The sequence below is a fragment of the Myotis nattereri genome (assembly GCF_964212035.1).
Source record: "Myotis nattereri genome assembly, chromosome: 19".
Classification (NCBI taxonomy): Eukaryota; Metazoa; Chordata; class Mammalia; order Chiroptera; family Vespertilionidae; genus Myotis; species Myotis nattereri.
In genome coordinates this window covers 27,703,547-27,726,637 of record NC_138095.1, presented here as the reverse complement: position 1 = coordinate 27,726,637, position 23,091 = coordinate 27,703,547, and the positions used below count along the sequence as shown (strand labels likewise).

The 23,091-nt window shown below is 61.4% G+C and overlaps 1 protein-coding gene across 6 annotated transcripts in view; it reads left to right on the top strand.

Annotated features, from left to right (window-relative positions):
* SCARB1 (scavenger receptor class B member 1) overlaps positions 1-8,682 on the top strand; it is a 37,089-nt gene extending 28,407 nt beyond the window's left edge. For 2 of the 6 annotated variants that reach the window (XR_013997235.1, XM_081113914.1), the window contains 4 exons: positions 382-433; positions 2,271-2,417; positions 5,292-5,420; positions 7,889-8,682. Coding sequence is in view for 3 of the 6 variants with exons in the window: in XM_081113914.1 (XP_080970040.1) it covers positions 382-433; positions 2,271-2,417; positions 5,292-5,420 (328 nt within the window). In the remaining 3 variants the exon portion in view is untranslated. Of the gene's footprint in view, positions 1-381; positions 434-2,270; positions 2,418-5,291; positions 5,432-7,888 lie in introns of all 6 variants that reach the window. The other 4 variants (XR_013997236.1, XM_081113915.1, XR_013997234.1 and 1 more) reach the window with 2 other exon arrangements.
* The last annotated feature ends 14,409 nt before the right edge of the window (positions 8,683-23,091 follow it).

Below are 23,091 nucleotides of genomic sequence, written 5' to 3'. Positions count from 1 at the left end.
GAGACGGGGGGGGGGGGGGGGGGGGAACATCAGTGATGAGAGGGAATCATGGATCGGCTGCCTCCTGCACGCCCCCCACTGGGAACCGAGCCCGCAACCTGGGCCTGTGCCCTGACCGGGAATCGAACCCTGATCTTCATGGGTGGATGCTCACCCCCTGAGCCCGCCGGCCGGGCTGGCTGTGAATTTTAATTGAAAAGGATCTTGTCTGGTTGCCAGGCGGCTCCCTGCCAGGAAAGGCCCGCCCCCCCAGCCCACACCGTGGAGTTGTTGCTAGAGCCCTCCTGCCCCCAGCGTCCGACGGCGTGTCCGACCGCGTCCGCACCCCACGGATAATGCCGTGAGGAGACTTCTCACTGGCTCCGTCTCCCTTATTTCCAGGCAAACCAGGAAGATCGCGCCCGTGGTCCTGCCGCTGGTGTGGTTTGAGGAGGTAAGGCCGCCTGGCGGTCCCTGCGCTGGGCTCCTCGCGAGCGGCATCTGGTGCCACAGTGGGGAGGCCGTGCGGGCACTTGAGGCTGGAGGAGGGTGGGGCCAGGGCAGCCACGGTGGGACCTAGAACAATCCAGAGAAACCTCGCACGTCGCAGACAGGAACTTCCCCCAAACGGGGCAGCCCGAGCCCCAGGGCAAGGTACTTTCTGAAAGGACCGCCACTGCTCTCAGGGCGTCAGCTCCGCGTGGGAACTGCTTTCCTCCCGGCTTCTCAGGGCTCCTCGGGCCTTGCTCATTTTGTGAGAAGGGAAAGCGAGAGGGCAACGCTGAGTTGTTCCATCCATTGGTTGATTCTTTATGTGCCCCCTGACCGGGGATCGAACCCGCAACCCTGGTGTATCGGGATGACACTCTAACGGAGCTACCCTGCCCAGGGCCTGGCCCGGTTCATTTTTAAAAATATATATATATATTTTATTGATTTTTTACAGAGAGGAAGGGAGAGGGACAGAGAGTTAGAAACATCGATGAGAGAGAAACATCGATTAGCTGCCTCCTGCACACCCCCTAATGTGCCTGCAACCAAGGTACATGCCCTTGACCGGAATCGAACCTGGGACCCTTCAGTCCGCAGGCCGACGCTCTGTCCACTGAGCCAAACCGGTTAGGGCTGGCCCAGTTCACTGTAATCCTCACTCGAGAATATGTTTTCCCATTGATTTTTTTTTTTTGAGAGAGAGTGGAAGGGAGGGAGGGGGAAAGAGAGAGAGAAACATTGATGTGAGAGATACGGCGCCTTCTGCACATGCCCCTACCAGGGCCGGAATCATACCTGTGACCCCGGTACACACCCTTGACCAGGAATCAAACCCGTGACCCTTTGGTCCAGGAATCGAACCCTCCAACCACGGAGCCACACAGACCAGGGCCTGACCTAGTTCATTTCTTTTTTTTTGAGGGTTTTTCTTTTCTTTTCTTTTTTTTTAAAATATATTTTATTGATTTCTTACAGAGAGGAAGGGAGAGAGATAGAGAGCTAGAAACATCGATGAGAGAGAAACATCGATCAGCTGCCTCCTGCACACCTCCTGGGGATGTGCCCGCAACCCAGGTACATGCCCTTGACCGGAATCGAACCTGGGACCTTTCACTCTGCAGGCCGACGCTCTATCCACTGAGCCAAACCGGTTTTGGCTGACCTAGTTCATTTTAAACCAGGGTGATCTCCTGCCCAGCTGGGGTGGCTCAGTGGTTGAGCATCAACCCATGAACCAGGAGGTCACGGTTCCATTCCTGGTCAGGGCACAGGTCCGGGTTGGGGGCTCAATACCCAGTAGGGGGCGTGCAGGAGGCAGCCAATCCATGATTCTCTCTCATCATTGGTGTTTTTCCCTCTCTCTCCCTCCCTCTCCCTTCCTCTCTGAAATCAATAAAAATATATTAAAAAACAAAACAAAAAAAACCTAAGAGTGAACTCAGACGGCCTCAGAATGTCAAGTTCACGGCCCAGTCTGATACGGGCCGGCCAGGCTCCTCCCGTCCTGGGGCCCACCCTCCTGGAGACCCTCCGAATCCACCCGAGTTCAGTGGGTGGGGATAGTGATGGAGAGGGTTTCACCAGCCAGGTGTGGAAGTTCTCGCATCACCGTGCCCTCGTCCCATTGGCCAGCATGCGGTCACATGGCCCTGCCAACCGCAAGGGAGCCTGGGAAATGTAGTCTCTCCGTGTGGCCCTGGAAGACATGGAGGCCCCTGCAGGCTTGAGATGGGGGAGGGGCCGGGGGGACAGGGACGTGTGTGGCCCCTGCCCACGTGTTTGCCGTTCTCCCCCCGCAGAGGGGGGCCATGGAGGGCGAGCCCCTGCAGAAGTTCTACCTGCAGCTGGTGCTGCTGCCCAAGGTGCTGCACTGGGCCCAGTACGTGCTCCTGGCCCTGGGCGGCCTCCTGCTGCTCGTCCCCGTCATCTACCAGATCCGGAGCCAAGTAAGTGCCGGCCGGAGCGTGGCCGGGCGGGCGCCCCCGGACGTCCCTTCCTGCTGCCTCCAGGACCCTGGCGCCCACCTCGGGCAGCGCCCGGGGTCTGTGCTGGGGACGGGGAGCTGTCGCTGGGTGCTTGCGTCTCCTGTCCTGCCTGCCACTGTCCGCCTGTCCTGGGAGGCCTGGGACCCCGGCCGCGGAGGGGCTGCGGTGGGCTTTGGGGTTGGGAGGCCTGGGGCCGAATGGCGTGTTCATCACGGGGGCACCTGCTGGGAGCCAGGCTGTCAGGGGCGGGGCGCGGGGCAGCGAACGGGCAGACGCTGTCCCTGCTCCCCGGGCCGGGGGCTGGCATTCCCGCCGGGAGACAGGGGACGGCCGGGCAAATCACGAGATCAAGTCACAGATGAGAAAGGCGACGGCGAACGGGAGGGGCTAGAGCAGGGCTGCCCAGGAGGGACGCGCCTGGGCCACGTGCGCGGTTTTATTTTATTTTTACTTTTTAATATGGTTTTATTGATTTCAGAGACGAGGGTGAGGAAGGGAGAGAGAGAGAGACATCCACGATGAGAGAATCACGGATCAGCTGCCTCCTGCACGCCCCCCACTGAGGATCGAGCCCCCAACGCGGGCCTGTGCCCTGACCGGGAATCGAACTGTGACCTCCTGGCTCATAGGTCGACGCTCAGCCCCTGAGCCCCCAGGGCCGGACTATTGGAGGCTTTTCAGGGGAGCAGGGCTGGGCCCGTGGCCGTGTGGCCAGTAGGTCCTCGGTGGGAGGGCAGACGCCGGGGCCAGTGAGCCAGGTGGCGGCTGGGACCAGGGTGGGCACAGGCTGGGTTTGGAAGGAGGCTGAGTCGGAGACGGGCTCTGAAGGCACCCAAGCCCTAGAGGCAGGAAGAAGAGGGGGTGACAAGAAGGACCCCTTCTTGCCTCAATGCCATTCGTTATTCATTCATGGCATGGGCCCCCCTCCGGTGAGTGAGCGGCGGACCGTTTCTGAGGCTCCGTGAGCAGCAGCTTGGGGGACACAGAAATGGCTGGCGCGTGAGCCTGAGACCAGGTGTGCCCCATGGGGTGGGCCTGTGAGGGCAGGGCTCCGGGGGCCTTGGGGAGGGGTGGCAGCTGCGTGGCGGGAGGGGACACGGCTCCGTGGCAGGGAGCCCGGAGAAGCCCTTGGGGATCCACGAACCAGAAAGCCACCTTGGTGGCCCCTCCTTGCCCTGGGGCCCCAGGCCAGGCCTTGGGGGTGCCGCCCAGCTCCGGCTGCCCTGGGCCCTCTGCAACGCCCACTCTCTGCCTCAGAGCTCTCGCTCCCTCTCTCTCGCTCTCTCTTTCTTGGGGCAGCTTGCTCGCTCGCTCGCCTGCTTGCTGGGCACTAACGACCCTTCCCCGGGGCTCAGCCTGGGCCTTCAGACGCCCCTCCCGTGGGGGAGGGTTCACACTGGCGAGAGCGAGGGTGACACCATGGCCCCTGGTGTCCGAGCCCTGAGGGACGTTGCCGGGGCCCCTGAGCCCTGTCACTGCTCCGGGCCCAGCCAGGCCGAGCGGGGCTGTCATTCCCGTGATAAGGGAACCCCTACAGGTTTTTGGCTTAAATGACGCTGGGAGGGCGGACGGGGCCAGAGCAGAGCCCCCAGCCCGTGGCTGCCTCCCTGCGTGGGTTTCCACTCGTGAACAAAGAGCCCCATGTGGGGGCTCCCGGGGGGGCAGCCGGGGAGGGGCTGGGCTCCTGTCCCCTCTGTCTCTCCTCATCATCCATCCGAAGGGCGCCCAGGAGGAGAGCGAGGACCCACGGGACAGACTGGCGTGGGCCCCTCCCCTGCCTCACCCCCCAGCTCTGAGTCCGGCCCCCAAACCCAGTGGGAAGGTTGTTGCTTCCATCATCCCCATGGGCTCACTGGACGCCCCTTGGTGGAAGTTTCTCCCGTGATGTAGGTCTCGACTTAGCCTGAAATGTTGCTATGCTTGTCCTGATTAATAGAAAGAGAAGGGTCATGCCCAGCCAGGGTGGCTCAGTGGTTGAGCGCTGTCCCATGCACCAAGAAGGCGCCGGCCCAGTTGTGGACTCGGTCCCCTGTAGGGGGCGTGCAGGAGGCAGCCGATTGATGTTCCTCTCTCATCGGCCATGTTCCTATATCTCCCTCTCCCTCTCCCTTCTTCTCTCTCTAAAAATGAATAAAAACGTATTTTAAAAAACAGCAACAAGAAAACAGCAGCAAAAGGGTCACCTCCTGGTGACCTCAACATATTTTAATTTCAGAGAAGTGTTTCTTCTCCATTCACTCTTTACAAAGAATCAAAACTCTATTTTTTTTAATGTAGGACTCGCTTTTTTAAAAAAATATGTTTTCATTGATTTTAAAGAGAGGGGAAGGGAGAGGGATAGAGAGATAGAAACATCCATCTGCACACCCCCTTACTGGTGCGTGAGCCGGGAAGTCGGGCATGTGCCCTGACCGGGAATCGAACCTGTGACCTCCTGGTGCATGGGTCCACGCTCAACCAACTGAGCCACGCCAACCGGACAAATCGGAAGTCTTTTAGCAGAAAAATCTGTTTCTGCTTGATTTAAAACGCCACCTGCTCGACCCACTGATTCCCGGCCCATTCCTCCCACCTCAGTTCCTAAATCCTCAAGTGGACACACGCTTTTCAGCACAGCCTGTCCCACGCACCAAGCGTGTCTCCCAAAGACACGGGTTCTCCTGTCCCTGGGGAAGGGCAGCGCGACTCCCCACATCTCGGCCAGCCCCCCTCGCTCGGGTGTCGGACTCTAGAACCCCGCACCCTCCCCTGGGCCTCCGGAACCTCCCAGAACCAGCGGCGTAACCCGCTTCCGCACAGCCTCCCACCGCCCATAACCGCGCTGGTTTCTTCCAGGAGAGGTGCTACCTGTTCTGGAGCCGCGATAAAAAGGGCTCGCGGGACAAGGAGGCCATGCAGGCCTACTCCGAGTCCCTGATGGCGGCAGCTCCCAAGGGCACGGTGCTGCAGGAGGCCAGACTGTAGGTGGGTACCAGGTACGCCCGCCCGCCCGCCCCACCCCGCCCGTAGCGAGTAGAACCCCGGACACAGGCGGGCTTGGTCGGCTTCTTCGGCCCGGATCCCCCTGGAGGGTCGAGGTACCGAGAGATCCCGTTTGTCTGTTCTGCTCTGGGCGCACAGCCCGCTCTTCTGAGGTTCCCAGCGAATGGCAGCATCCCCCCCGCCCCCCGCCGCCCCCCACCCTCCCATCCCCACCCGGGGAGCCTCCTGTTCTCTGGGCTGGTGTCTTATGGACGAGGCTGTGTTGGCGAAGGCAGGATCCAGATGTGGGAAGGCAGCCTCTCAAAGCTCGGGTGCGACAGCCTCCCCCTGGCCGGTGTTGCTCAATGGTTAGAGCGTCATCCATGCACCTAAGGCCATGGTCGGCAAACCGCGGCTCGCAAGCCACACGCGGCTCTTTGGCCCCTTGAGTGTGGCTCTTCCACAAAATGCCACGTGCGGGCGCGCACGTACAGTGCGATGGAAACTTCGTGGCCCATGCTCAGAAGTCGGTATTTTGTGGAAGAGCCGATATTTTGCGGTTTGCCGACCACGGACCTAAGGGTTTGATTCCCGGTCCAGGACACATACCTGGGTTGCAGGTTGGATAGCCGGCCCGGTTGCAGGAGGCAACCAATCGATGTGTCTCTCTGACATCGATGTTTCTGGCGCCCCCTCTCCCCCTCCTTTCCGCTCTCTCTTAAAAAAAATGGCCCCGCGGGCGGCTCAGTGGGTGAGTGTCGCCCTTTGATCCAGGTCACGGTTTGATCCCCGGTCAGGGGCGTGCAGGAGGCCGCCGACCCAGGATTCTCTCTCGTCGCTGATGTTTCTGTCTCTCTCCCCCCCTTTCCTCCTCTCTGAAATCCGTAGAAAATATTTTTTTTAATGCTAAAAAAATACATGGGAAAATGTCCTCGGGCCGAGGAGAAAGAAAGGAAAGCAGCTCTGGTGCGGGAGCCTCTTCCAGGACGTTAGCTGTCACGGCAGCCCCTCCCTCACCCTCACCGGCCGGTGGACGCTGGGCGGGGCGGAGTCCTGTTTCCACGGCCCCTGAGGGGATCCTGCAGCCACGGGCCCACGTGAACCTGGGGGACTGGCCAAGAGAACTGGGCCACCCACTGAAAAGCCGCCCTGGGCCTGAGGGTAGGGTTGCCTGGATGGAGGGGAAACGGGCAGATACACACGAGGAAGAAACGGCAGCAAAAGGCCGCCCAGTCCGACTGGAGTTTCAGGGGGAGAGGGAGTGGCTTTGGGACCAGCGTGCCCCGCGCAGCGACCGAGCCGTGCTCCTGGGGGTTGGAAAGCCCCTTGCGGTTCCCCTGGGAACGGAATTGAGCCGGGCTCCTTGACTGCACCGCACCGGTCAGAGGCGGGGGCGGGGGGGGGGTGTGTGACAGCCAGGCCGTGGGGAGTCCTCCTGGGCCCAGTCCCTGTTTTTGTTTTTAAATTTACTTATTGATCCGAGAGAGAGAGAGAGAGAGAGAGAGAGAGAGAGAGAGAGAGAGAGGAGTTTGTTGTTCCACTTACGGATGCGTTCACGGGTGGATGCTGGTACCCCCGACTGGGGATCGAACCCGCGGCCCTGGCGTCCGTCCCGGGAGGACAGGCTCACCAGCCACCAGCTGGGATGTCACTTTGTTTCTGAGTAAGCTTCTGGGCCTGCGGGGGTTAGTGGCCGCCCTGAGCCACGGAGGAGCCGGGAGCCGGGTGAGGCTCAGCCTGCCGTGCGGGGCCCGCTGGCTGCCTCCCTCCCACTTGCTGGCTGCCAGGCGGTGGGAGCCGGTGTGTTTGTGTTGGCAGGTGCTGCAGGCCCTGCGAGGGGGAGGGGAGGGGGAGGAGGAGGAGGAGGACGGGGTGCGGGGGGAGGGGAAGGGGTGAACAGCTGTGTCCCCAGCCAAGCCCTGGGGAGCTTGCCCTGCACCCGGATGCTGGGCTGGCCTGAGGGGCGGCCTTGTTTGGGAGAAGGCAGGAAATGCGGCCTCCATGAGTCCAGAAGGATAAGTTTTTAAATATATTTTTATTGATTTCCGAGAGGGAGAGGGAGAGGAAGAGAGACAGAGACATCATGATGAGAGAGAATCATGGATCAGCTGCCTCCTGCACGCCCCCCACTGGGGATCGAGCCCACAACCCAGGCCTGTGCCCCCACCAGGAATCGAACCGTGACCTCCTGGTTCATAGGTCGATGCTCAACCCCTGGGCCTGGCCGGCCGGCAGCACTAAGATCATTAACATTGCCGAAGCTCAGGGCTAACATTTTGCCGCGTCCGCCTTGTCTGGGTGTCAGAGTGTATGTGTCACCTGCTGCTGGCCTCCTGGTGACGGGCATTTCCGTTATTCGTGGTTTGGCTGTGATAACAGTATTGCTGGAGGTGTGGGCGGGGCTGGGTTGAGGGTGGGTGTGGGCGAGATGTGGGCGGGGCCTGACCACCCAGCTCCCCCTTTCTCCACAGGTTCCCCGAGATACCAAGCGCCAGCCCAGCCCTGCTGCTCAGCCAGCCGGGCTCCCCAGCCCCGGCACCCCGCTTCTCCAGGACGCTCCCAGCGAACAGCCTGCCAGCCCCAGCGTCTGACTGCACACATGTGATCAAACACTGCACACCCCACACCTGGCCGTGCGCACAGGTGTGTCAGACACGCTCAGGGATGGGGATGCTACCGAGGGGACTCGGGGAGCGGCGCACCAGCGGGAACTGTTCTGGAACCTTCTCCCCAAGGCCCTCATGGGCCCGTGGGCGAGTCGGTCAGCCTCTGGACCACTGGGCCCCAGCGCCTTGTCCACCAGCCAGCAAGACAGGGCTCCTCCCAGGGCGGCCGCTGTCCCGAAGGCCAGCCCGGGGGCGCAGACTTCTCGTGCCAAAGCCGGGGGAGGGGGGCCGTGGGCACAGCCCCTCACACAGGCCTGGGGCCGGCCCCCCACCCCCACAGGACTCTGGTCTCCTGGGGTTGGCGGTGGGGAGGCCCTTCCCTCGGCGACACTGACATGGAGCTGCATTCCTGAGCCGGCCCCTGGGGTGGCGGAGGCCCCGCCCCAGCTACCCCCCATGAGGGCTCCCGTCTTGGTGCCGGGCCAGAGGCGGGGAGGCCAGGGCCCTGCAGCCTGGGGGTCCGGCCTGGGGGGGGCCTGTCCACTCACGGCTTCCCGCCCCGAGAGCGCCTCTGTCTCTTTTCTACTGGAAGAAAAATGAGTTTTATCATCTTTTTAAAAGAATTCACTATTGGAGTAATAAACCTTTTAAAAAAGCGAGCACGAGTCTGAGACGGCCTGTTTGCTGGTGGGGGTAGGAGTGTGTGTGTGTGTGGGGGCGGGGGGCAACTTTCTGGGAAGCTTTGGGCTCTGAGTCAGTATCTCTTTTCCGGAAGCCGCCCAGCCTCATACCTGCATACCTGCCTCTCCGTTGTTTTAAAATTTCCACGTGGCGTGTATTTCACATTTTCTGTATGCATTTATTTATTTGAAAATATATTTTTACTGATTTCGGAGAGGAAGCGAGGGGGGAAGAGAGGGAAACATCAATGATGAGAGAGTCATGGATCGGCTGCCTCCTGCACGCCCCACACTGGGGATCGAGCCCACAACCCGGGAATCGAACCGTGACCTCCTGGTTCATAGGTCGATGCTCAACCACTGAGCCACGCCAGCCGGGCAAGTCTCCGCTTTCCTGTGAATGGCTGCATGGTCTCCAAGGTACACATGACCCCAGGGTCCCTCCCCACGGACAGAAGTTGTCTCCCGTCGGCCCCTCTGGCGAACTCGCCCAGCATCCTCTCCCTCCGTTCCCTACGGGGCGCCAGGCGCCGTGCCAGGAGCTGGGACGTGTCAGGGACCAAAGCACGGTTGGGCGGACGCGTTTCTCCAGGGCAAACACGCAGGTGGCATTTCGGTCACTGAGCATCCACGTCAGCCTCTGGGATGGGGCCCGCGACCTCGGCAGCTGCCCCGCCCCCACCTCCTTCCGCGGCCCTTGGGGTGAGGCTTGTGGACAATAACGGTGCTCACCCGACACGCTCAGGGGAGCCCTGCAGACGCAGAGGCCAAAAGTAACCACAGAGCATGGTCTGGACATGAAAACTGCTCAACAGCCCTGCAGGGGTTGAGCGTCGACCTAGGAACCAGGAGGTCAGGTTCGATTCCCAGTCAAGGGCACAGGCCCGGGTGGTGGGCTCCATCCCCAGTGGGGGGCCTGCAGGAGGCAGCTGGTCCATGACTCTCATCATTGACGTTTCTATCTCCCCCTCTCCCTCTCCCTTCCTCTCTGAAATATGTATATATATATATAGAGAGATTTTTTTTTTTTAAGGCTGTAAACCTGCCACTCGCACGCACACTCTCGCAGCTCCTTGAGCTTGCCCCCGGGAGCGGCCGTCCGCTTGGCTCAGATACACTCAGAGACTCTCTACGTTCTGTGCGTTTCTTACATCACAGGGTGGGCTCCCGACCGGTGATGGGCAGCTGGGTTTCCGTCCCATAAACCAGGGCAAAGCAGGCACAGGGCCTGGTCCGAGGTCCCACGTCAGGGCCCTACAGAAATAGGTTCATTTCTGGGCCATTCCCGGCTCGGCCACTTGGGGGCGAGCTGTCCCCGCAGGTTGTCCAGGGACCGGCGCTCTCAGAGGGGCTGCGGGCGACCTCCTTAAATTGGGGGTGGGGGTGGCCCGAGGTCACAGCCTGGCTCCAGGAACGTGTAACCTTACGAGATTGCATTTCATGCATGTGTCCGGGCATTTTCCCCCCCTGGGAAGCGTTTACTGAATAGTCTTCAGATTTTCAAAGGGGTCTCGACCCTCTCTCCATGGATCATGTGGGCAAGAATAACTCCCGTAAAATCGAAGCCAGGGCCACGTATGTGAAGTTGCCGTGGCTCAGCATGGAACGGGATCACGGGCGTGCAGACGCGTGATTCTCTGAGCTCCCCGTTGAGGGTGCCATGGAGATGGAGCCTGCCCTGTGGGGTCGAGGACTGTTATAGGTCTCAGGTGCAGGGCCCCCAGCAAGCATTGATTAGATACCTACTGTGTGCAGAGCACTTGCTGGGCACTGAGGAGTCGAGCTCTGAGAGGGCCATGTAGATGCATCGTTCTTTCATTCGCTCATTCATCCATCCGACAGATGCGTTCCCGCCCTGCCCTGTGTCAGACCCTCTGTGTATATCTGGGACTTGTGTGGGGTTGGGTCCCCCAGTTGCAGACGCGGAGGCAACGATTCTTGGCCAAGGGCTGTCCCAGGGCTTCCAGCTTCCCAAGGAAGAGCCGCAGGATCTGGGTTTGGGACGTGACAGCACGTGGAAGCCGGGGGTCCCCAGAAGCAGTGGAAGGGGGTCTATTTGGATCTGATAGCGCCCCAGTGTTCCCCACCTTGGAAATACTGTGGCGGACAAAGCAGGAGCGGTCCCTGCCCTCCTGGTGGGGGGGGGGGGCAGTGAACAGGTACTCGAGTAGGTCAGATGCCTGCAGAGAGCACTGGGTGGCAGGGAAGAAGGAAAAGCGGGGTGGCGTGATGAGAGGAGGTGTTGGGGGGCTGGGGGAGGTGCCACGCAGGTGTTGAGTGTTTCTAGAAGTGTTCTCTGAGCAGTGCCCTTCACGCTGTGTCCTGAAGGATTGGAAGGAATCCGGAAAAGAGCCCTTCAGGAATGGGGCCTGGCTGTGCAAAGGCCCTGAGGCAGCAGCGCGCAGGCTGGAAGTGGGTGCGTGGGTGGGTGTGGCTGGAGTGTAGTGAGCGGAGAGGGCGGGCGAGGGCGCTGGAGAGTCGCCGGGGCGAGTCCACAGGGCCCTGTAGTTCGGGTCTTAACCACAATGGGAACCCGCTGTCGGGTTTTGTGGGGGGGAAGGGGCCGGATTCTCCTGGGCTGTGGGGGGCGGGATCGCAGTGCGCCAGGTGTGGGTGCGGATGGGGTGGGATCGCAGAGCCCCAGGTGTGGGTGCGGATGGGGTGGGATCGCAGTGCCCCAGGTGTGGGTGCGGATGGGGTGGGATCGCAGTGCCCGCAGGTGTGGGTGCGGATGGGGTGGGATCGCAGTGCCCGCAGGTGTGGGTGCGGAAGGATCCGCCCGGAGGCTGCAGTTGGGAAAACCTCTCCTGCTCCCCCCCCCCCCCACCCCCACCCCCACCCCCGCCGCTGAGTCCCGGGACCGGGAGCACCGGTGAGACGCCCCGGCAGGAGGAGGAGGCGAGCGTGACAGGTGAGGAACCCGAGGCCCTGGCCTCGCCGCTCCGCGCCCTGGCTTCCAGCCGCTCCTCCAGGCGCTTTGCTCTCCAAGGCGCCCGCGTACCTGCCCTTCGCATTCGGACCTTCACTGGCTTCGCGCCGCCTGGGTCCGGGGGACCCCAGCTCCCGAGGTTGGGCGGGTGACCCCTGCGCCCCAGCGCCTGGCACAGGCCTGGCTCCGCCGGGTGAGTGCGAACAAGTCTTTGTTGAATGAATGATGGGGGAGCAGCGGGGTGATGGGGGCGACTTGCAGGAGGAGAGAGCGCAGAGCCGCCTGGTGTAGCTGCCCCTCTCCGTGCCTCCCCCTCCCTCTACCCTCCTCCACCCTCCTCCCCTCCCCCTCCCTCCCCTTCCTCCTCCCCCTTCCTCTCCCCTTCCCTCCTCCTCCCGTTTTCAGGCCGAGTCCTGCCCAGGGCCTCCCGAGGCCGGCAGTGCAGGCGCGGCCACCAGGGGGCGCTGTGGGCCCGCCCTCTGCAGGGTCCAGGGCGCGAAGGCCGGTGCCCTCCGGAGCCCCTGCACGCGGAGCCGCGGGCTGTGTTCTGCGGCTCTGGGTCCAGGAACAGTCAACGGCGAGAAGGGGGTGGACCAGGGCCTCCCGCACGGTGCTCCCTGTAGGTGCACATTTCACACGTTAGCGCTTTCCGCACAGAAAAGTGCCCTACAGCCCTGGCCGGTGTGGCTCAGGGGTTGGAGCGCCGGCCAGCAGCGGACGGAAGGGTGGCGGGTTCGATTCTCAGTCAAGGACACGGACCTCGGTTGCAGGCTCGGTCCCCGTCCGGGTCGGGGCAGGAGCCAGAGGCAACCAATCGATGTGTCTTTCTCGCATGGATGTTTCTCTCTCTCTCCCTCTCCCTCCCTTCCACTCTCTCTAAAAACCCATAGACGCCCTGGCCGGTTTGGCTCAGTGGATAGAGTGTCAGCCTGCAGACTGAAGGGTCCCGGGTTCGATTCTGGTCAAGGGCACATTCCGGGGTTGCAGATTCCATCCCCAGTGTGGGGCGCGTGCAGGAGGCAGCCGATCCGTGACCCTCTCTCATCATGGATGTTTCTCTCTCTCTCTCCCCCTCCCGTCCTCTCTGGAATCTACTGATTTCTCATTATTGGCAACACATTCCATTTAAATTAAATACTATGGGGGCCACGGGAAACGTGTCTGGAACGGGACTGAGCCGGTGGGTGTTGGACCTGTGCTTCCCTCGCGGTGGCTGTGTGGCTTCTGTGTGCACCTCTCGGCGGAGCACCCCCTGCTGGGGGGGCGGGGTGGGTGGTTCCCATCCTCTGACCTCCCAGCGGGCGTTTATCTTCTGCACAAACAGGATTAAACAGGCGGCACTTCGGGCTTATCAGTGGTGACAGCTGAGAGACTGACCCAGTCAGAACTGGGTGTGAGTCCCAGGGCCGCTCTTTCCTCGCTGTGTGACCTTGGGCAGGTCACTTACCCTCTCTGAGCCTCCACTTCCTTCTGTGCAAACCTGGGGATAACGAAAACCCCAATGTGGTGTGTGCACCACACCTCACCTCCTCCCTCTGGGGGGCCCCCTTGGGGTGGAGTGGGGACCCCGTTATTCACTCTGGCCCACGGGCTGAGAGTGGATATCACTAGTTGGCCCCGTGGGCTGCGGCACTGAACTGCTGGGGTGACGACCTTCAGAACCCCTTTCCCTCTGCGGTGACAGGCAAGGCAGAGGTGGCGGCTGCTCCATCAGCCTGGCTCCCGCCAGGAGGCCAGCGCAGGGCACGGCCCGTGGACTTGTGCAGCTCGAGCAAGAAATGGGACTTTGCAGCCCCTCTGGTGTGGCTCAGTGGTTGAGCGCCGACCTATGCACCAGGAGGTCAGGGTTCGATTCCCGGTCAGGGCACAGGCCCGGGATGCGGGCTCCATCCGTCGCGGGGGGCGTGCAGGAGAAAGCCAATCCGTGACTCTCATCATGGATGTTTCTGTCTCTCCCTCTTCCTTCCTCTCTGATGTCAATAAAAATATATTTTTTAAAAAAGCAAAAAAAGCTCTTCTGCTGTCCACCGGTCTAAAGGCGTGTCCTGTGTCCTTCCCCCCTGTCCTCCTGTCCCCCTGTCCCCGGGGACCCCCTCCCAGAACTGACCCCTCTGAACTTGGGGGGACCTTCCTTGGCTCCTAAAGACCCAGAGGGCTTGCAGATGGGATTTCCTCCAGGAACTTCCCTGGCCGGAGGGAGAAGCCGGCTCTTCCTGTCCCTTCTGTCCAGCAGCGAACCGGGTGGGGGCCAGGGGCTCAGTGCTGTGGGGAGGCCCCTGTGGCTTTGAGATGCGCTTGGAGGGGAGGGGAGGGGCCTGGGGCAGGCAGAGGCCAGGCCGATGCCCTGAATCCCTGCCACCCGCGCCCTGTCGCCGCCCAGGCAGGACGCACGCGGCCCCGCACCCCTGTGCCCCCCCCCCGCCTCCCCCCTCCCCGCCCTGTGCGGGCTGAAGGGCTGAATGCAATGCCCCGCGCCCCGCAGGCCGGAGGCGGCCCCTCGGAACCGAGCGCGCGGTTTCTGGGCCGCTTCCCAGCGCGGCTGCCTCTGATAATTAAGAAATAATGTCGTGGGAGCGGACGCTGCGCCGGGTAATGGTCTCCCGCTGCCTCTAAATGTCAAGGCAAAGTCACAGCGTTTATCAAAAATGCTCGTTGGCGGGAGGCGCGCCGTGCGTTAGCGCAGCGGGACCTGAACCCCGGACGGCGGCGACCAGCATCTGCGCGCCCCTTCCCAGGAGTGGTGGAGGGGGGCGGTGCGACTTGGGGGGGGGCCTTGCTATGGGTTGGGGCGCCCTTGCTGGGGTGGGGTGCCCGCTGCAGGGCCAGGTGGCACATTTGGAGGGCTGGCTGCCCTGGGTCACTGCCCCAATCAGCGAATTCCCTCTCCAGGGATGCGCTGGGGCGTGGGGGGGGGGGCCGGGAGGGCGGGGGGGGGGTGCGGGGGGGGGTCCTGGCTCCTGGGGGGGGCGGGGCGGCGTCTGCAGCGGGTGGGGCGAGCCGACTGGGCGGGGAGCGGGCAGCCGGGACAGCGCCGACCTGCGCGCCGAGCTCCAGGGACCGTCACCACCCGCAATGCGCTTGGCACAGGGACCTCTGCTCTCCGGGCAGCCTCGCTGGGCGGCTTTGTCATGGGCTCTTCTGACACCCCCTCCCCCGCCCCTTCCCCCGCGGCTGCCCGTGACCTTCCTCGGGTGCTGGTCTGACCAGGCAGCGCAGGCAGAGGCCCCTCGGACCCTCGGGATCGAGTCCCAGCTGCGAAATGGCCCGCAAAACGTTCCCAGGGTCCTTGCAGCTCTTCCCAGCAGCCAGGCGCGGCCCCGCCGCCAGCCACGCCCCTGCCCCCTCCTCCCTCCTCCCTCCTCCCTTCTCCCTCCCGCCTGAGACACCCTCCTGCCAGCACACAGGCCGCCCCCCCCCCCACACACACACCAGCTGCCTCTCACTTTTCCAGGTGTCCCTTTCCAGGACTCCTCCTCCAGGAAGCCTTCCCTGACCGCCCAGCCTTGGACATGCTGCTTCCCCAGCCCCTGTACCAAAGCCTCTCTGGATTCACATAAGCACTGGGCTCCCCCCGCCCCACTGTGGGCTCCACGCAGGCCTTGCCCGCAGTTCCGCCTGGATACAGAGTAGATGCTTAGTAAGTAGGTATTGGAACCGTGCGGTGAGTGAGTGAAGGCATGGAGGCCTTTCACAGGGCGTTGTATCGGTTACCCATTGGCACAAGAATGCTGCGGAACAGCCCTGGCCTGTTTGGCTCAGTGGGTAGAGCGTTGGCCTGCGGACTGAAGGGTCCCGGGTTCGATTCTGGTCAAGGGCACAGGCCTGGGTTGTGGGCTCGGTCCCCAGTGGGGGGTGTGCAGGAGGCAGCCAGTCAATGATTCCCTCTCACCATTGGTGTTCCTGTCCCTCCCTCTCCCTTCCTCTCTGAGATCAAAAAACAAACAGAAAAGAGAATGCTGCGTAACAAGTGGCCCCAAGGAGCGGTGGCCGCAAACAGCGGGCATTTGTCTGCCTCCCGAGGCTGGGAATCTGTCGGGGAATTTAAGCCAAATTCTTACAACAGCGTGGGGGCGTTTAGAACAGCAGTTCTTCCGATAGTGATGAGGATGGTGTGCGCGTTTGGGGAGAAAAACACAGAACGCTGCCCCGGCTGGTGTTTCCCAGTGGTCAGCGCGGCGGCCAGTGCACCAGGGGTTGCAGGTTCGATTTCCGGTCAAGGGCATGTGTCTGGGTTGCAGATTCGATCCCGGGCCCTGGTCAGGGTGCGTGTGGGCGGCAGCCAATTGATGGCCTCTCTCACATCCATGTTTCTCTCTCTCTCACCCCGCTCCCTCCCTCCCTCTACTCTCTCTCTAAAAAATCCACGGGAATAAATAGCCTGGGGTGAGGATTAACAACAAAAATAATAATGAAGTTCTCAGTGAAGTCCCCGCTCTGAGCCTCAGTTCCGCCCTCGGGGGCCGGGGACCCCAGCCTCTATTGGTAGATGGTGACGATCAAAAGATGGGGTGTTGAGACCAGGGCTGGGCTCAGCACCCGCTCAGGGACTGACCCCCCGGAGCTCTAGGCTGGGGTCCCGCCTCTGTCCCTGCCCCGCTCCCAGGGCTCCCCTGCCCCCGTGAGCCTTGGGTGGCTGGGCTGGTGTTGGGGGCAGGTGCCGACACAGCACCCCCTCCGCGGGTGGGGTGGGGGCCGGGCAGGAGACGGCCAGGTTCCTGCTGCAGAAGCTCAGCTCCCTGACTCAGAGGCCTCCCCGAGGAGCGGCTTCCCTGCAGAGGCAGCTCTGGGCGGGAAGAGAGACGTGAGCTTGCAGAACAGGGAACATTCGGTTCTCACTGCCGGGCCTGGAGGGGAGGCTTTGTGCTGAAGTGGGCGGCAGCGCGGCTCCCTGCGTGCGGGGGAGGGGGGAGGGGGGAGGAGGGAGGGAGGGGCCGGGTGAATGCTGTTTTCTTTTTTTGTGTTTTTTTTTAATCCTCACCCGAGAATATTGTTCCGTTGATTTTTAGAGAGAGTGAAAGACAGAGAGAAACATCCATATGAGAGAAACACATCGATTGGTTGCCTCCTGCACATGCCCGGCCAGGGGCCCAGGCTGGGGAGGAGCCTGCAACTGAGGTACGTGCCCTTGACCAGAATCGAACCCGGGACCCTTCCGTCTACGGGTTGATGCTCTAACCATTGAGAAAACTGGCTATGGCTTCTTTTTTATTTTATTTTTATTTTATTATTTTTTATTGATTTCAGAGAGGAAGGGAGAGGAACATCAATGATGAGAGAGAATCATGGATCGGCTGCCTCCTGCACGCCCCCTACTGGGGATTGAACCTGCAACCCGGGCCTGTGCCCTTGACCATAGTTGAATCCGGGACCCTTGAGTCCGCGCAGGCCCACGCTCTAGCCACTGAGCCACACCGGCCGGGGCGGCTTCTCAAGGTTGAACAGCAGCTCTTTTCCTTCGGGGGAAGTAGGTGTCAGTGCCGACCCAGCCCTTGGGGTCACCTGGCAGCAGTGCGTGTCCTGGGTGGAGCCCCCGGATGCAGGGCCGCTCCTGGACTCCCTGCCGCCCCCCACTCCTTGGGTCCTCTGCCCCGTCTCGTCTTGGAGATGAGCTGTGATCGATTCCGGCATCCGCTGCCACCTGCCCCGGCTTCCCGGGCCGCAGTGAGTCACGGGGCCATTTGTCTCGCTGGAGGCTCCTGGCAGACCAGCCGCCGGGGCGGACAGGCCTTTCCCACCACGATCAGGGCTGTTCGCGTAGGAGCCAGGAGTCCCTGACATTGGCTTTAACTGGAGGGGTGCACGCAGTGAGGGGTTTGTTCAGAAGGGGGACACCCCACCTCCGGGAAGGTCGCAGCGATGGGCCCCCCTGGCTTGGAGCCGGGGCTGTGCCTTTACCTCTGACTCTGGGTGAGCTGCGTGACCTCTCCCGGACTTTGTTCCTTCATCGGTGAAGTGGGGATGCGCTGGTCAGTACCAGCGCGGCGATGCTGCCGTAACAAACAGCCCCCGCTCTCATGGCTTTCGGCCGCCAGCGTTCACATCTCCTTGGTGCTAGTGCCCAAGGCGGGAGGGCTGGGGGCTCTGGCACCCAGAGAAATGGAGCAGCCCCTCCCCAGCACGGGCGAGAAGTGTCTCCAGCCCCTGCCCAACGTCCCCCGGAGGCGAACCTGCACCGGGAGAGAATCGCGGGTGTGGCGTGGAAATGTCTAATCGCGGAGCTCCACGCTCACCACCACGCTCTTCGGCTGACGTTTAGAAACGACGACTCGGTTCCCATTTCACAGATGAGGGAACTGAGGCCCGGAGAGATGGGCCCAGGGTCAGGGGGCTCTGAGGAGCAGGAGGGGGTGGGACCCCTCCTTTGTGGGGAGACACTGCGGTGAGGGCTCTGCTTCTGGCTGCTCGGCTGTTTTCAGGCCTCCTGTCCTGTCCTGTCCTGTCCTGTCCTGTCCTGTCTCTCAGGCGGCTCTAGTCCACCCGCAGCCCCGGCCCTCACGGCGGCTGAGGCTGCACAGGGGCTGCGGCGGCTCTGCAGGGCCAGGGCGGGCGGGGGAGGGAGGCAGTCTTGGCAGCTCTGACAAATAGAAAACAGACTGTGTTTCCCTTCGCCTCCACCCCCAGGCGGGGGAGGGGATGAGCCGGAACCCAATTACCCACTTACAATGGATGCTCTATTGTGGGCTGAGGCAAGGTCAGGGCCAGGCGGGCGGGGCGCAGAGTCCCTGGCAGGGCCGCTGGCTGGGTTCTGGCTGACCTGGCTTCCTCCTGCCAGCCCTCCCCCCCACCCCCCGCCGCCCCGCAGCCTCCTGGCTCACAAAGCCCCAGCATCCCTTTCCCAAACCCCGTTTGCTCTCCAAGGAACCTTGATGCTCTCACTGCCTGGGACCGAGGATGCTCCTAGAAGCACTCCAGGTGCGAGAAAAGGTTTCTGTTCATTCGTTCATTCATTCATTCATTCCTCCCTCCCCCACCTCTCTGTCTCCTCTATCTGGTCAGTGAGCTGGGAGTGTTTGAGCAGCCAGGCAGCTCGGCTTCCACGGAGACTCATTCGTCTGTTCACTCTGTATTAAGCACCTACTATGCGCGGGCGCGGATAGGTTCTTTTCCCAGCTCTTTGTGGTGCGCCCACTATGCGCAGGCACTAGAGATGCTCTCATCCGTTTACCAGGTATGTGTGGGAACCAGTTTGTCCGCATGTTTGCACCTCTGTTTACCAAGTATTTGTGGAGCACCTACTATGCGCTAAATGCAAGGACTGTATGCATATATTTTGCATCTCACAAGTAATAGGTGACTTTAACTGTTTTTTAGGTATATTTTTATTATGGATTTCAGGGAGGAAGGGAGAGAGAAAAGAGATATCAACAATGAGAGAGAATCATTGATCGGCTGCCTTCTGCACGCTCCTTACTGGGGCTCGAGCTCGCAACCCAGGCATGTGCCCTGACCGGGATTTGAACCGGTGACCTCTTGGTTCAATGCTCAAACACTGAGCCACACCAGCCAGGGCTCAGTAGTTGCTTTTGATGGCTCCATACCTCTCCCTCCTCCTGGTAACAGCCGCCTGATCTTGCTGGGGGAATCGTCCTCTTCTCTCAGCACCTGCAACTCAGCTGGGCTGACTCCTCCTGTCCCACTCCTGGAGCAGCACATGACCCAACCTGGCCAATCAGATCGCCCCATCTCCTGACCACCTCAGGGGGAGTCACGTGATCCAGGCAGGGTTCAATGAGATGCCATTCTGGAACCTGCAGCCAGAGGAGTGCTCCCCGTGGGGTTGGTAAGTGGATGGGATGTGGGCCCCTGGCCCCAAGTTACCTCCCTAAGAATGAAACCAACCCCGAAGGAGAGGAACAGAATGCGTCCTGCGGGTGCCATTCTGAGCGCCTGGAGCCAGCTGTGCCTGAAGCTGGATCAGCTCCTGAACTTCTCAGTACACGGGCTGATGCCTTCTTTGCTCCCAGTTTGCATCGGGATTTCATCACTTGGAACCGAGAGCCCTGACTCCTAAACGGGCCCTTTCTTTCCCCTCATTTCCTCGCACAGAAGCCCCAGGTGCCACGCGGGACAGGGAAAACGCATTCCCCTGTTTTCTAAAAAGCGGTTGAGAAACGGACAACGGGGCAGGCTGCCCCACCTCTCCTTTCTCCTCCGTGTGTGAGTCCGTCCGTTCTCCCGCAGCGCCGACCTCGCCTCGCTGAGCTGGGGCAGAAATCGCTCCACCATCTGGGCCGTGGCTTGGGAAGGCTTCTGACGGATGGCGCGCGGCCTCCTGGGCAGGAATGGAAATTTCTAGGCTGTCTGGCCTGCCCTCACAGCTGGCCCGGGCGGGGATGTGGTGGTGGGCTCAGGCCGGGGGGCTGGGAGGGGGCTGGCTGTGTCTGTGAAGGCCAAATGCTTCAGGCCCGGAGCCCAAGGCCGCCTGCACGCTCTCTGTTTCTTGTTTGTTTTGGGCAACTTTTCAAAAGATGCGAAAAGGGCCCGAGGTGGGCGGGAACGGGTGGAGGGAGGCAATGGGGGAAGGAGGGGGACGTTGTAATCCTCCCAACAGCAAAGATGGAAAAAATGTAGAAGGCCATTCTCACTTCATAGGCTGCACAGCAGGCCCCCGGCTGGTTTGGCTCCTGCCTGTCATTGCTGACCCCTGGGGGAGACGAGAGTTAAGGGGACTGATGAGAGTTAAGGGGACTGACGCCCCACTTTTTCCTTCTCTCCTCCCTCCCTTCCCCCCTCGCTCCCCCTCCCTCTGCCTCCTCCCCTTCCTTTTTCTTTCTTTCTTTTTTTTTGGGGGGGGGGTATGTGGGGAGGCACAAAACCCTCGTTCCCTCAAACCCAGGAAATACCCTAGAAAGTCTAGTATGTTGGTGTCCACATTCATCCCTACGGTAGCAGGTGCCCGGGGCCTGCTTGCCTGGCTCGACGCTCGCTCCCCGTCCTGCGTGTCTGGGGCGGCTTCCCCCAGTGGATGGGCGCTCAGGCCGGGCGTTGAGCTAAATGTTTATAACGTCACCCCTTCAGGCCGATTTGGGCGGCGTGACCTCGGTCACTGACTTGCAGATGTGTTTGAGGCCCCCTCCATCTTGGCCAGAGCCTCCCCGCTCCCCCCCCCACCCCCATCCAGAGGAGGGGCTCAGAGCTCGGCCCGCGTGGCTCAGAGCTTGAGCGTCGACCTATGAACCAGGAGGTCAGGGTTCGATTCCCGCTCAGGGCACAGGCCCGGGTTGCCAGCTCCATCCCCAGTGTGGGGGGCGCAGGAGGCAGCTGATTCATGATTCTCTCTCATCATTGATGTTTCTCTATTTCTCTCTCCCTTCCTCTCTGAAACCAATGAAAATGTATTAAATGTAAAAAAAAGACCCCAAGATCGTCCCTCCTGGGTGCGTAAGCCACACCCTAGGAGTGTGAAGAGGGTGGGACAGGCGCCCCTGGTGAGATGATGTGTCCACAGGTGGGAAGGCAGGGCCGTACCCATGGTTACCTTTCGTACAAGATCTTAGACAAGAGAGACGCCCTCTGGACTTGAGGAAGTCAGGCCCCGGGGGGAGCCGGGCCCCTGAGAGCTGAGGGCGGCCGGGATGTGGGCGCTCAGTGCGGCCGACGGCGCTTGCAGGAGGGACGGGAGCCTCACCCCGTGGCGCTGGCTGACACCGGCTTTCAGTCTGACCCCCAGCCTGGGCGACAGCGCCCGTGTGCTGTGGGGGCTGCGAAGCCGGGGGGCTTGTCACGCAGCATTGGGGGCCAATATGCCCGGGAGCACGGGTCCCGGGGGAGAGGAGACAGGAGGAGCGGCCACGCGGCCCGCGGGCCCTGTGCACTCAGGCCCAGGCATCTGTCTCCTGCGATGCTCTTTTATTTAATTGCGTTTTTTAAAAATATATTTTTTATTGATTTCAGAGCAGAAGAGAGAAGGAGAGAGAGAAACATCAATGGTGACAGAGAGTCATGGACCGGCTGCCTCCTGCACGCCCCCCACTGGGGATGGAGCCCACAACCCGGGGCTGTGCCCTGACCGGGAATCGAACCCTGACCTCCTGGCTCACAGGTCAACCTCCTGGCTCACAGGTAGAGGCTCAACCGCTGAGCCCCGCCGGTGGCTCACGAAATGTTCTTGTCCCCGTCAGTCACACCCCGCTTGCTCTGCCCCCTCCACGGGGGGCGACCTCATTCCTGCTCCAGGTGACGTTTCTCCGCAGCGCTGCCTCTGAAACTGCTGAGATGTTTCCCGCGGGAAGTGAAAACGCCAAGCTGTGCAAGGAGAGAGACAGGGAGCTGGCTGAGCTGGTTACGCGCCAGCACGGCTGGGCTGGGGCCTCTGCCAGGAGCAGCCACCGGCCCAGCCCCCAGCTCCCCTGCTGAGACGGAGGGGCCGGACCCCCACTCAGCAAGCAGAGGTGGGGCTCCTGGGACTGACACCTTGATCCCAGCTGTGGCCCCTCCCCCCGCCCCCCCCCCCCCCCCCGCACTGGGCCCTGTGGTGGCCTCGAGGGTTAAATCTTGGTGTCCTGGACAGGCCGTCCCCTAGGTGTTTGCCATGTCCCCTCGGGCGAATTCTCCCAGGCCCACATCCTACACATTCCTGAGGGGTGGCGGCCAGTTCAGTTAAACAGCGATCTGTGAGCCCTGGCTGGTATGGCTCAGTGGATAGAGCGTTGGCCTGCGGGCTGAAGGGTGCTGGGTTCGGTTCCGGTCAAGGGCACGGACCTCAGTTGCAGGCTCCTGGCCCTGGTCAGGGTGCATGTGGGAGGCAACCAATCGATGTGTCTCTCTCACATCGATATTTCCCTCTGTCTCTCCCTCTCCCTTCCACTCTCTCTAAAAATCAATGGGAAAATACCCTTGGGTGAGGATTAAAAATAAAATAAAAATAAAATAAAATAAATAAACAGTAACCTGGGAGCCAGCAGCCCTGGGGTCACCTTGCTGGCAGCCACTTCCTCCATTTCCTTTCTGACAGTATGTGTGTGTGCACGTGAGCGTGTGTACATGTGCATGCACATGTGCTCGCATATATACATGTGTGTACGCACACGTTTACCCGAGAGGAACGAAGGCGCGTCCATGATTGCACGTGAGCTTCATAGTCGCTCTGCTGGTCACAGCCCAAGACTGGGAGGCCACCAGCGGCCCCTGGACCGGGGGACGGGCGCACGGGTGGCGGTGTGTCCGCCCTGGGACACGGCTCAGCAAGAGCAAGGCGTGAGCTGTGGACGCGCACACGGGGCGGCCGGGCTGCCGGGCTCCGGTGGCCGAGCGTCGGAGGGGTCGCTGGTTCCGTCCCCGTCAGGGCGCAGCCCAGGTTTCAACTTCCGTCCCAGGTGGCGCTGCTTTCGGGAGACACTGGATCTAACGTTTCTCTCTCAAATCAACAGAAACATTAAAAAAAGAAGCCAGACAGGAAAAGAGGGCAACCTCTCCCTTCCTCTCTGTAAACAATCAATAATATATATTTTTTAAAAAAT